The sequence below is a fragment of the Schistocerca americana genome, chromosome 3, assembly GCF_021461395.2.
Source record: "Schistocerca americana isolate TAMUIC-IGC-003095 chromosome 3, iqSchAmer2.1, whole genome shotgun sequence".
Taxonomy (NCBI): Eukaryota; Metazoa; Arthropoda; class Insecta; order Orthoptera; family Acrididae; genus Schistocerca; species Schistocerca americana.
The window spans coordinates 412,797,716-412,812,011 of NC_060121.1; the positions used below are offsets into that span (position 1 = coordinate 412,797,716).

At 37.3% G+C, this 14,296-nt stretch overlaps 1 protein-coding gene across 2 annotated transcripts in view; it reads left to right on the forward strand.

Annotated features, from left to right (window-relative positions):
- Positions 1-14,090, forward strand: part of LOC124605469 (thymidine kinase 2, mitochondrial-like) — a 125,741-nt gene extending 111,651 nt beyond the window's left edge. For both annotated transcript variants that reach the window (XM_047137171.1, XM_047137172.1), the window contains exon 5: positions 11,142-14,090. In XM_047137171.1, the coding sequence (XP_046993127.1) occupies positions 11,142-11,392 (251 nt within the window). In that variant the 3' untranslated portion in view covers positions 11,393-14,090. The remainder of the gene's footprint in view (positions 1-11,141) is intronic.
- The last annotated feature ends 206 nt before the right edge of the window (positions 14,091-14,296 follow it).

Below are 14,296 nucleotides of genomic sequence, written 5' to 3' on the forward strand. Positions count from 1 at the left end.
TTCAATGTACTCCAAAGATACTTTTCTTCCACTCCTATCAACTAAATGTACCAAACATGTTTCGAATTGACTTTATCATATGGAATGGATAATATATATATAAGGGTGTTACAAAAATGTACGGCCAAACTTTCAGGAAACATTCCTCACATACAAATAAAGAAAAGATGTTATGTGGACATGTGTCCGGAAACGCTTAATTTCCATGGTAGAGCTCATTTTAGTTTCGTCAGTATGTACTGTACTTTCTCGATTCACCGCCAGTTGGCCCAATTGAAGGAAGGTAATGTTGACTTCGGTGCTTGTATTGACATGCGACTCATTGCTCTACAGTACTAGCATCAAGCACATCAGTACGCAGCATCAACAGGTTAGTGTTCATCAAGAACGTGGTTTTGCAGTCAGTGAAATGTTTACAAATGCGGAGTTGGCAGATGCCCATTTGATGTATGGATTAGCACGGGGCAATATCCGTGGCGCGGTACGTTTGTATCGAGACAGATTTCCAGAACGAAGGTGTCCCGACAGGAAGACGTTCGAAGCAATTGATCGGCGTCTTAGGGAGCACGGAACATTCCAGCCCATGACTCGCGACTGGGGAAGACCTAGAACGACGAGGACACCTGCAATGGACGAGGCAATTCTTCATGCAGTTGACGATAACCCTAATGTCAGCGTCAGAGAAGTTGCTGCTGTACAAGGTAACGTTGACCACGTCACTGTATGGAGAGTGCTACGGGAGAACCAGTTGTTTCCGTACCATGTGCAGCTTGTGCAGGCAGTATCAGCAGCTGATTGGCCTCCACAGGTACACTTCTGCGAATGGTTCATCCAACAATGTGTCAATCCTCATTTCAGTGCAAATGTTCTCTTTACGGATGAGGCTTCATTCCAACGTGATCAAATTGTAAATTTTCACAGTCAACATGTGTGGGCTGACGAGAATCCGCACGCCATTGTGCAATCACGTCATCAACACAGATTTTGTGTGAACGTTTGGGCAGGCATTGTTGGTGATGTCTTGATTGGGCCCCATGTTCTTCCACCAACGCTCAATGGAGCACGTTATCATGATTTCGTACGGGATACTCTAACTGTGCTGCTAGAACATGTGCTTTTACAAGTACGACACAACATGTGGTTCTTGCACGATGGAGCTCCTGCACATTTCAGTCGTAGTGTTCGTACGCTTCTCAACAATAGGTTCGGCGACCGATGGTTTGGTAGAGGCGGACCAATTCCATGGCCTCCACGCTCTCCTGATCTCAACTCTCTTGACTTTCATTTATGGGGGCATTTGAAAGCTCTTGTCTACGCAACCCCGGTACCAAATGTAGAGACTCTTCGTGCTCGTATTGTGGACGGCTGTGATACAATACGCCATTCTCCAGGGCTGCATCAGCGCATCAGGGATTCCATGCAACGGAGGGTGGATGCATGTATCCTCGCTAACGAAGGACTTTTGAACATTTCCTGTGACAGAGTGTCTGAAGTCACGCTGGTACGTTCTGTTGCTGTGTGTTTCCATTCCATGATTAATGTGATTTGAAGAGAAGTAATAAAATGAGCTCCAACATGGAAAATAAGCGTTTCCGAACACATGTCCACATAACATATTTTCTTTCTTTGTGTGTGAGGAATGTTTCCTGAAAGTTTGGCCGTACCTTTTTGTAACACCCTAATATATGAAACAGGACGAAGGAAATAGGGCTCCATGTTATCAACTGCAATAGTTGCACCTAACTCCCTGGCCATTACAATATTTGTTGAAAGGCCATCACAAGCGACAGCTAATACAGTTAGATCTACGAGTGCATCATGAAACTTCCTAATGGCCATTTCAGCGATGGGCTTCTTCTCGCAGACAGACACACCGTCAGTGAACAAGTATGCTATAGGGGTCTTCCAGTAGTCATTGACTTCTACTGCCATAATAACCAAAGCCTCTTTACATTCAACCCCATCAATTCTTGATGTAGTAGGAACACACCCAAAATTAACACAGCCCACGAATCCATTCCCATGCCACTCAGTGGACTTCTTCATTGACGTTTCATCAAACACTAACGCACAAAATACATCATGGGATGATTCTGCAACTCTTGCTTCTATAATTTCGAACTTTCTGCTGTAAATCTCAACAAACCTTCAATGCAGTTGTACCATTTACGTAATGTACTTTCATGTGGCAATGATTAATTAAATGTAATGCGAACTTACCTATAAGCAGCTAGAGAATAAAAAGATTAAAGTTATAGCAAACGCTTCTAACGCCTCAGAATACTGTTGTGCTTTGTTTTTTGCTATGATCTGATATTTCCAACAACATGTCACTATGAGTGACGTTAATTAGAGCGATTATTTTATCGTGAACTAAGTTTTTCGCCTTCAGTTCTTGTAAAATATTTGCCAACTGACGTATCTTCTGTGTCTGTCTTTTGCACTTGTCACTCACTGTCTTTAACTTATTCCTATAATGTACAATTTGTCTACCTTCCTTTCCAGAATTCGATTGCACTCTTCCTTCAATTACTTTGGAGTTGACATAAATGAATAATTATGGTCTTCAGTGTAAACAGAAACAGGAATTTGGTCTTCACACACGGTCAGAACAGCCTCGACTTCATTGCTTGACTTTTTTGGGTTCCTTTCCTTAGTAGCCTAGGAAAGATACATGTTCACACTTACAGATACTAATTACATTTTTTCTGCAATGCAATACGTATTTCTGCATATATTACGCGACCTCTAGGATACTGCATCTTATTCAGATGAGGTGGAAAGTCAGATATTGTGTGTATAGCACCGTACTTTAGTTGCCTTCTGTTCACACAATTTTCAGGGTAGCGACTCTCTTCAAAATGATCAGAGCACAGTAAATGATTTTCTGTGGGTTTAATGTTCACTCTACGAATCGCAACTACCCATTTCTGATTGAGCAAATAATCATAATGAGGAAATCTAAGGAAAGACAAGCATTTATATTGTATCAACTGTCTAAAGAAGAATTATTACTTTTCAGAAAAGTTTTATACGAAATTAGTGTTAGAAAGGAAAATAACCAGGAATGCTAACCTGTAGAATGCAACATTCTTTCCATTTTTGTTTTTGCTTCCACTGTATTTACTGTAATTCAAAGCAGCACACAAACGAACCATGTTGAACAAACTGTTGCCCCGCCAATGGCGGCTCCCTTCCTACTCAGTGTGGGACCCTACACTAGTAAATCTATGCAGAATAGCCTGTGTATCGCAAATTTCAGATATATCGTCGTGAAATTTCAACATTCCAGGTGCAATACCAGTGGAGAAAAAATTATTATTTGCTACTTTCCTATCCTCTCTCGTAATACTGCAGCTGCTACCGCTAATAATAATAATAATAATAATAATAATAATAATAATAATAATAATAATAATAATAATAGAGGAAATGGTACAAATATGGAATTTCGTTCATAAATTTCTCAGTTTTTCACATTAAGTAAACAAAATATCTGTAGCACATACTTTGAGATATGTCTTAATTCTTTCCATATTTTTGGATACATACTACATTAGGAACTTTTCTAAATTACGCGTAGTACAAGGTTTGACATTTGTGACACTTCAGATTATGGGGTACAAATATGAAATACTCCATTCCTTTCAAGTCTGTTGTATTGAAAACAACTAATGAAAGATCTAATAATTCGTCGTCAAAGAAAACATTATAAAACATAATAACAAAATAGAAAAACAAACAAAATATACCATTTTCAGTTATTAAATTCCTTATTCTTAGTAATTTCGCTTGCAGAAGTCACACACATATCGTTCTTTACAGTAACGGCCACATTCAATTTGCGCCCACATTGCGCACATTCTCCCCCTGCCTCGTTCTCCGAAAATTTACCTGAGGAAAAGAGACTATTGCCGTCTTCATTAGTGGATACACGTCGTCCAGAACACTGCTAAGGCTGCACGAATCATCTCTCTCACTAAAAATGGTTCAAATCGTTCTAAGCATTATGGGACTTAGCATCTGAGGTCGTCAGTCCCCTAAACTTATAACCACTTAAACCTAACTAACCTAAGGACATCACACACATCCATGCCATGCCCGAGGCAGGATTCGAACCTGCGACCGTAGCAGCCGCGTGGTTCCTGACTGAAGCGCCTAGAACCGCTCGGCCACAAAGGCCGGCCTCACACGAAAAACAGCGCCCTCATGACCAGGTGTGTCTCTGTTCCTAGACGGTGGCCTCTGCTTCTTTGTCTCCGGTTTGCTTGTCGCTGTCGTCGATACTTCTAGAGATCTCTTGTATGGGGACAAGATTAGGACTGCTGAATGACCTTCTTTTCTTCCTTTCATTCCTGGCCTCTTCTTTATTTGTGCAGTGGGTGAGATTTGCCAAGCTGTAATTACAGATGTCACAGCAGATGTTCCTCAATCGACTTCAACATTAGCCTTTCCACTTTTAGATGCCACAGCTCCTGCAGATGGTTCATTGACTGGATCATTAGGTAAATCCGTAATTATTCCTTTATTGATGGCAATGAAGTCTGCATCCATGAAAATATGAGGGTTTAAGGGGTATATTCCTGAGGCCGTAAACCCATTGACTACTATCTCCCCTGTCTGGCACTTGTAGATTTCCCATTCAGTTCGGTGATGTCCATGTTTGTTACTGGACCTGCATTTTTCCTCATCCATATATGTACCAGGTCAGAATAATAGGCTTTCAAAGGACTCATGGAAGCGACTGCATGTTGTGGGAGGCATGAGGAGGCAGACACAAGGTTTTGACACGGTTTCGCGCGTGAGATTTATAACATCCAGATTTCTGGAGTGGCCCACTTTCCTCTAACATTTTTAATTGCTGTTTGCTTAGCAGACTCGTCCCAACGCTTTCGAGCTAGTGAATTCATTTGTGAATCAATTCCTATAAGTTAAACAGATTGTGAAAGCATGGTACAAATATGAAATACTAGTATTCTGTATTAGTGACACAGACATTATGAAATTCAAAAACACAAAAAAATCGAAAATTAAATTGAAATAGCCAACAAACATGCCATTTCACGGCTTAATATATCAGCTAAACCTCTGTTTACGAAGTATATTAATAACGTGTGTGTTATGACAAGAATGAAACTGAAAACCAGCAACCTGCAACAATTACGCCTCCTAGTGAATTTGTTAAAGTGGCTTCACTCACTCGCAATGGCTGCCAGCTGTAATATGAATGCATCCCGAAGTAGTCTACAGTTTATGAAAGTAGTTTTTAAGCAGCTAACCCAATTACAGCACTTACTAGGCAAGAAATCATAGTATTCCATGTTACTATCACTATCCCACATTTTTATCTCTTCCTTTTACAACAACAACAACAACAACAATAATAATAATAATAATAATAATAATAATAATGGTATATACTCGTGTTACTAAATAATTATGTCACAGAGGTAGGGAAATGGATTATTTTAAGTTTATAATCTTTATACACCGTAACTTTTTCTCAGGCGCGAATATTTCTAAGGGGATTCATTGCTCCATTGTGGCGTAGGGCGAACCACTATTGCTGTATATGCAGACATAACATGCTTATGAAGATGTCAGTGTATCCCTACTGGCAGAGATGATGAGAAAAATTAATGTGCCAGGTTCATTTATAACAAATGTTCAAGCCCTATTTGTGGATATAAAGCCACTTATGAAATATTTTATGGAGGCATTGTAAAACTTCAGTTAATGTTAAGAACTGCATGCTGCAATACACAGCTATAATGGTATGTTTTATTTGAGACAATCGATTCAGTCTAGAATTTGACAATCTTAGCGATTCATTTGTTTAATTGGAATAACAATTGTCAGTTATCAGCTAATATCAGTGGTGGAACAATGTACATCTGCTAACTGTTATTCCATGTGCAAATCCTTAGCTGAGATGGTTTTTGGACCTGATGATGGCCTGATCCTACGCTGAACTCGATTGTGTCTAATATATATACCGGTACAGCTGTGTATTGCATAATGGTATTCTTAACACTATGAATGTTAAAAATAACTTAATAGGCCCCAGAAGAACAAGTAAGGGTCTACCTCAAGGGTCATTATTGCCTCCCACTCTCGTTAAAATACTGTATTTGCAATAAATATGCACAGTATTTTTATCCCAGATGTTAAGATAGTACAATGTGTCGACCTGTGCATTTAAGCATACGAGCGACGACTTAGTTGTAGGAAAAATGGGAATGGATTGAGCATTAACGAATTTAGCAACTGACTATGTGTAAACAGTTTGGACATATCACCAAGTACATCATCCATTGTATTTACACAAAACACAGTTCTTATAAGTTCCCTAATACATAGCTGATGCGATATCTGTGTTCCTATACTGACAGAGAATAAACTGGGCTCCACATAGTGGTAGATAGTACAATTAGTAAGTAAATGTTTGAAAACGACCAGTGTAACACCGGAAACAACTGGCATTAAATGGGGAACAGATCAAAATACATGTCTGAACATCTATCAAAATTCTTGATAATCTGGCAACATGTGATGGGGAAGAAAACCATCGTTAAGTATTGGTGAATGACTGCCTATAAAAGTATAAATGCCTAGATAGAAATGAATGGAATACAGAATGGGCAGACTGGCATTATGCTAGTATATCAACAGGAATATCAAGCAACCCTTCATACATGAAGAGCTGCTAAAGCAGAAAATTTGAATCCACAGTAACACCAGTGATGCACATTTCAGACACATCCACACCACACTCATTCTTCTGAGTCACTGCTTTGTAAAATTGGAATCATGCAGGATGTGAACAAATTGTTCTTTGGATGTGGCAAAAAGGCAGTTATCCGTAATATTGCTTTGGCATCTGGTGGCGTTAAAAAATTTATCTTCTAAACTCTGTGCTGATGGTCCTGGCAACAAGAGACTACAGGCTATACAAGGAACTCTTTATTTCTGTGTGTGAAGATAAATTGAGTATGTAATGTTAGTTATTCGCAGTTAGTCAGACACTGTTAAAATTAGATGTAAGAAACTAGCCAATTGAATCTGCCAATAATTTACATAAGTTAATACTTAAAACTACTACTGACTCATCGGCCTATGCAGCATGTGTATCAACAGTACTTCTGTCACTAATGTAAATCTGTTAATTATCTAGGTGTGTAGTGTATACCTTCCATTACTGTTTTATCTCTCTCTATTTGACTCCCTCTTTTTTATCAACCTAACACACTACCATATATTGTGTAATTAAGATCTTCACTCTTGCTTTTTATAGCTCTCCATGTTCTTAAGCAATATGTTGTACCTGACTTACCTAAACCATTTGAAAGCATTGCTAAGAAATTTTAAGAATTAAGTAATAAAGATTAGAAACTGTATGTTGATGACTATGTGGGCACAGACCTAAAAGACAGCTAAAAGAACTGAAAATTCTGAGGGACGCTGGTTATAAAAAACCAGTAATCTTGATTTGTGTCTTGCTTCATTACAAGTTTTAAATTGTTCGTAAGTATATGAAACTCTCTAAATCAGGGCTGCACAACTCAAAAGTAGTTTGGGGCCAAAGCAAAACTAGAATCTAAAATGTGGCCCACAGTAAACTTTTTGGTCAATTGTGTTGAATACAGTCTTTAAAATTAATAAAAATCAACCATTATTCCAATATTTAATTATTATTTTAATATATATTTCCGTTGAACTGTGGCACAAAAATAGATGGTGTACTGTACAGATGTAGACTACATAATGTAAGCAACAATCAAAAATATTATTTGGTGAAAGTATACAAAGTTTATTTTTGAACTCTTAAATAAATACATTTCTTACAAAATACTGGACACGTTTATTGACGGTGAGGAATGACAGTTGTAGTAGCATACTAATGTGACAAACTGTTACTTATGTAAACAGTATAAAAGGATAATAAACGGAAACGAAGCTTTAATGTGAGACATTGCCTCTCATGTCAGCCACAAGTTTTTCAGAGTCCGGAGTCATATTTGATATTGGTGTATTTAGTAAGTATTCTAAATGTTCGTCAGTTTAACAAGAGTAAAATTTGCTTTTATTTAAGTTCAGGACAGAAAATGTTTGTTCACATATGTAAGCGCTGCCAAACATGGTGAATGATTTTATTGCTGCGTCTCTTAGGTTATTAAATTTATTTTTGTGTAAGATTTTATAGAAATCAAGACTACCACATTCTCTGTGCTTCATTTTATAGTTTGGAGAACACTGAATTTTTGTGATCTCCAGCTGTAAGTCCACAGGTATCTCTTCTGGGATCTTCAACCACCTTGAACATTATTTTTTCCCCTTTTGACAACGTAAACGTTTTGTCGAATTCTTCAATTTATTTATCAAAGTCGCGAGAAAATTTCCCTCCAGGAACAGCGTGTTTATATGAGGTAATTATTTTGCAAGTAGGAAACGGGGTCATGTCTCCTTTCAACAACTGGTTTTTGAAGAGACGAGTTCCATTTTGAAAGCACGTACTGTTGCTAACAGACAGTAAATAAAAGCTGACTTTCTCTGTAGTTTTTAGTTCAGCTCGCTTAAGTGAGTCGTCATATCACTGAGAAAACATCAGTCATTGATCTAGGCCTTACTTTTCAATACAGGATCCTGTGTATCGTTTTCCATAAAATCGACTATTTCCTCTCTTAGTGCAAAAACGCGCTGCAATACTTTTCGCCGAATTAGCCAAGTAACGTCCATATGATACTGCAATAAATCCCACTGTTTCTTCAAGAAATCCACGAAATAATCGGTGTTTAAGCCCTTCTCCTCGGTTGTGGTTGATAACAGAAACCACAGTTGACATGATATGGCCATATCCCAGAACTTTGCTGCATAACATTTGTGTATGAACAATCCTCGTATAGTGGAATTTGCTTTTTGTTTTCGTGGCGTATTATGCCAGTAATGATAGGCCTACTGCTCCCATCTTCTTTGCATACACAGAAGGTGATCCATCGGCGCAAATGACTACAATATTTTCAAAAGTCAAACCTATTTTCTTCGTGACAAATCTTTTCACTTCGTTAGAGATGTCTCCATTGGATGTTCACCCTTTCATGCAACACGATCCTGCCAGTTCTTCCGTTGTATTTAAATTGTTATCAACACCATGGATGAAAACTAAAAATTGAAATCCTCTATCTTACAGATCGATTTCGGTCACAGACCATCTCCAGTGTAAATTATTCGAACCTTGTAGGCCCATATCCTAATAACACAACATTTTCTATGAGATGTAATATGTACTATGATGATTACCGTACTTCACTTGTACTGCATACAATTTTTTGGTTACGGAAGGGCTCATCCTATGACCTTAGCAATTGCTGATGCAAAAGTAGATAAATAAATAAATAAAATTATTGTATGCAGTACAACTGAAGATATGTGTAGGAAGTAATCATCATCGTACATGTCATACCTCATAGAAAATGTTGTGTTGTTTGACACGGGCCTACAAGGTTCGAATAGTTTGCACTGATAATGGTCACACAGTGACCGAAATCGATTTGTAAAACAAAGGCTTTCAATCTTTACTACCAATGCTGCATTTATCAAAATACAGTATATTGACAATAATACAGTCGTGGTTCCCAATTACATCATGAAAACTAAAAGCCGTGCAGTATCATTTTTGTCAATATTGTGAACTATGGAAAATGAATAGTACTTGAATTCTTTAGCTTTCTTTCTTATCTGGCCATGAAGGTTAGTAGAGATATCGTGCACTCTTCTTTGAACTGTCATTCTGGACAAGCTCTCAGAAATTTGATTTTTTTCTGGACATATTTCTGATACAGCGATCATTATGCATTTTTTAAAGAAATCATCTTCCATGAAAGATTTCTCAGCAGCAGTAATTTCATTAAAATTTGAGAAGCTTACATTTGTAGCCACTTCAATCTCTGTATTTGCTTTCTTGAAAAATTGCTGATATTAGACAAAGATTTTAGCAAATTTGACGCCTTGATTTTCCTCTCGTTATCACCCAACTTCGCCAAATCTGCATGTTTTGATTCAGAATGATGTCTGATATTATATTCTTTTACAACTGCAATTGATTAGCTGCAAACCAGATACAGTACTCGACCGTTGTACGGTACAAGAAGTACTCATTTGTCCACTGCGTGTTAAATACACTGCATTCAGACACACTTTTGCTTGCTGTTTTTGTCACCCATTTTTTCTGGCTACCTTAAAGTGAACATCAATAATTAAAACTCGTACTTTATCGTACACACACATATGTAAACGCAGGGCGCTCATGATAACTGGCGCAAGTTGTAAGTAAAGTGATATTTTCGTCTCAATTTGAACTTTTTACTGAGGACAATAATTTTCTTCTTTAATCAAAGCTATGTCAGTAACATTAATTTACAAGAGTACAACAAATACAATGGCGTATGTATGAATCAATTCTAATGATATAAACATTTACCAGGGGACAAAGGCACTGCAGTACAGTAGCTTGACAGTTTTCCCTCTTTCAACAGTCTTTAAGTATTAGAAACACTTCCCACGTCGCTTGAAGGCGCAACAGTCATATACATTGCCTATGCAGCATTTGCCGTAGCTTATACCCATGACTTTGCACTTTGGTTAGCAGCCGATCAAGCAGCTTCCGCCACCACCTGTACGCCACTAGGCAGATGCGCGTACTACCTGTTCAATGCAGCGCATTAGCAGTACATCTTTGTTCCGAGCGCTGCTTACTGATAACGCCACTGGACACAAATCCAGAACAGTCATTTTTTGCAAGCACTTCCATTACTTACAAGTTTAATAATGTAAACCTATTTTAACCTAGCTGTCACAGAGACAGCCATTGCTAATAAGTCAAAGAACTTTTAAATGATATAGAGATTTACCATCGTAGTAGATTCAGCTGAAAAAATCATAGAATTATATCAAAAAATATGTAACTGATCAATCTTCAAAGGTTCCCCCGCGGGCCATAGCGAGAGACGTAACGGGCCGCATGTGTCCCACAGGCTTTATGTTGTGCACCCCTGCTCTAAAAGAATGCACTTTTTTAAGCTTTCTGTATTCAGTATATACTTATTACTTTTCTCGTTTTACATATTTGTTATTTGGCTTTCCAGTGTACCTGAAGTGTCCACCAGAGATTGCCTATGAGCGAGTAGTGCAACGAAGTCGTCCTGAAGAGAAAACAGCTGTTTCACTTGGCTATTTGACAGATCTGCACCACGCGCATGAGCAGTGGCTAGTACAAAATCCTCCAGCACATATAGTCACATTGGATGCAAGTGTAGGTCTGCCTGCAATGGAGCAGCAGTATGAAAAAGTGAGAACTGTTGTGCTGAACAGAATTGCTGAAATGACGAGACTGTGAAAGAATCATGGCAGTTGCATTATACAGGTTGTGTCTCTTAGGAGTTCGTCAGGCGCATTTTCTCTGGTGTTTCGACAGATATCTGCTATTTCGTGTCAGCAATATGAAGCTGTAGTCAGCCCAAACAAACTCCACTCAGCACATCCTTCATGCAATGCCCAATGTCGACGGAAAGCGTCGGTTTGTTACCCATTACAAAGTAAATGATTTCTGAAGCAGATTTTAAGCGCCCATTCGATCGCTGCTGCGTAGTTGTAGGAGCCAGCGTGGGCCAGAGCAGCGCTGTCGCTAGTACTGGTTATTCTTTGTGCTTTACTACCCCTGTTAATACGTATCGATGAAATGAATATCGCAATAGGCTAATTTCGGACTGCTATCGAATGGACACGAAAAATTCCGCCTTGAAAATCATTTTGTTTGTAACAGAAAACAAATCAATGCTTTTCATTGACAATGGATATTGCCTTAAAGAGGTGATGGTCAGTATTCGATTGGATAGACTCCCACTGCACACTGCAAAAGGGAAACTGCAGAAACAAAAGAGATAAAGTTCTGGCGACTCTTAGGAGAGACACGCAGTATATATTTTTGTTGTTAGTAATTCCCATTCCTTGTACGATACACTTGTCAGGCTTCCGCCCTCCACTGTCCTTCCTACCTACCAACCATTTAAACTGTTCACAGCTCCGAATTTATTTGACAATTACGCTGAATGTAGCTTTTGAATTAAGTTCATGGGAATTAACAGTGGAGGGCTGTATGATTCATGTAGCTCATAACTAAACCCCTGAGATAACTGTTGATATTTGAAGATGTTTTGAGAAAAAAATAGAGCTCTGCTCTTAGTCTCAGTACTGATTTGCCGTGGAAAACCAGTTATTCTCTCCATTCTTCTTAATCCGTTCATGACTTGTCCAGAATATTCTTGTCCCTCATTGACGAACAGATTTCTCTTAGCATAGTATTAGTTGGAAGCCCTCTGTTTTCCTTCCATTCACTAACCAGTTCAGTATACATCTGAAAACTTTTTCTTGGTACATCACTTTAATGTACCAACGTCTTTTAAGTTGCTTGTGTTCAATAAAATCAGTAATACTTCATTGAGTTTTCTTTTTCCTTGATTGTTTCATTTCATATTTTTCCTTCTCTTGGTATTATTGTTGAATGTTTACAGAAATTCCTCTCTGTTGCTAATAACTTTGATTCAGTTGGCGTTTCATCGTCAAACTTCTAAACGGTGTGCAATAATGCTTGTAGCTGTTGTTCTATGTATTGTGGTGTAGTTGTTATTCTTGTGTGTTTACTCCACGGAATTGAATTTAACAAAAAATTGTAGATTTCTTGTCCAAATTCACTGTCTAGTTTTCCCTCATTTGTCACTTTCACCCCTGGGTATTTTTACCCTTTAGTAGGTGTTATTGTACTCACCCCTTCTTCCAGGGCTACATTTTCGTTTATTACAACAATTCTCGTACTTTTACGCATTTTGTGTAAATATGTAGTGTTTTCTGAGAATATTGTATATAATATGGATGAAATACAATACACCTTTTGTAATATTTTTGTAAATTGGAATTTACATATTTTAATTTTTGATATTGACATTTTGTGTATTTTTCTTGTTGATATAAGGATTTCAATAGAATGGCTAAATGTGCACCCTTAGGAACACTAAATGAGCAGGTTGTATTTGAACTCTTTTGTTCCAATTTCTTTATGGGCAAAAATGTGATCTGTGCAGTTTACTTCATCTTATTCAGTCTTTATATTCTTGTTTAAAATGTTTAACAATTTGCCATAAAATCTGCTTAAATTGCTGTCTGTTGTTATACCATTAAAATTTGTACAGTTACAATGTCTTTATTTTGTATGTGTTACCAAAATATACAGTACTTTGCAGTCACTTAGTATATACTGTGTGTTTAAAAGATTCAGATATCTCTTAACAGCTTTGTTTTATACAAGTGTTGCACTATATGAGTGACAGTACTTTTTTGTCATAAATGTTCTGTCTCATTTTAGGAATATATTCCTACACTTGGTGATAAAATTCATGTGTGAATATTTTACCACTGTCTTTTTTTCGTATTCTGTACACTGAAGCTAATAATAAATTTCCATTATATCTAGCAATGTTAAGTAAAAGAAAAGTCATCACAATATCAGAACACATTTGTTGTTGTGTTGGAGTGTTTATAAAGGCTTTTATATAAACTATATGTATGTATTGTATAAGTGATATACGATGTTAAAATACCTGTTTATGGTAAGATTCATGAGCAACTCTTTCACATCATAGCTTTTAGTCTTCATGTAACTGTCTCAGTCTTTACACATTTTTACATTCTTTCTAACAGTTAGAAGTGTGTATTGAAGAAAGATGTACAATAGATTTAGTTGAAATCAGATCATGAAATTTTAAATATGACCTCAGTGAAGAGTTCTTAATAATTCTAGTGTTTAGTCTTTTTGAAGCAGCTGCCCGTACTCTCAGTCCTTCTATATTTTTTGTGTAGGCACTCATCAGCGACAATATTGAAAAAGATCTGATTTTACTTAATTTTTTATCCAAAAATAATTTCAGTGTATCTTTGTACTTGATAATTATAGGTCAGTTTTTGTTGTAGGAGTTTCTGTAGAACTTTTATTAAAAATATGTTAAGAAACTTTTCTGTTATAATTAAAAAGATTGATAATACTAAGAATTCTTATTTCTGCCAAAATATTTTGTTATATACCTCTATTGCTTATACTTTGAACAGCTACAATTTTTGTTTCAGTATACTGTGCTTATTAGAAATGTATTGCATGAGAGAAACGATATTTTCATCTATAAGACGGCCAAACACAAAAATAAGTGTGTCTTGCAGAAGACAGAATGTCCAAAATCACTTCTTCTGCATC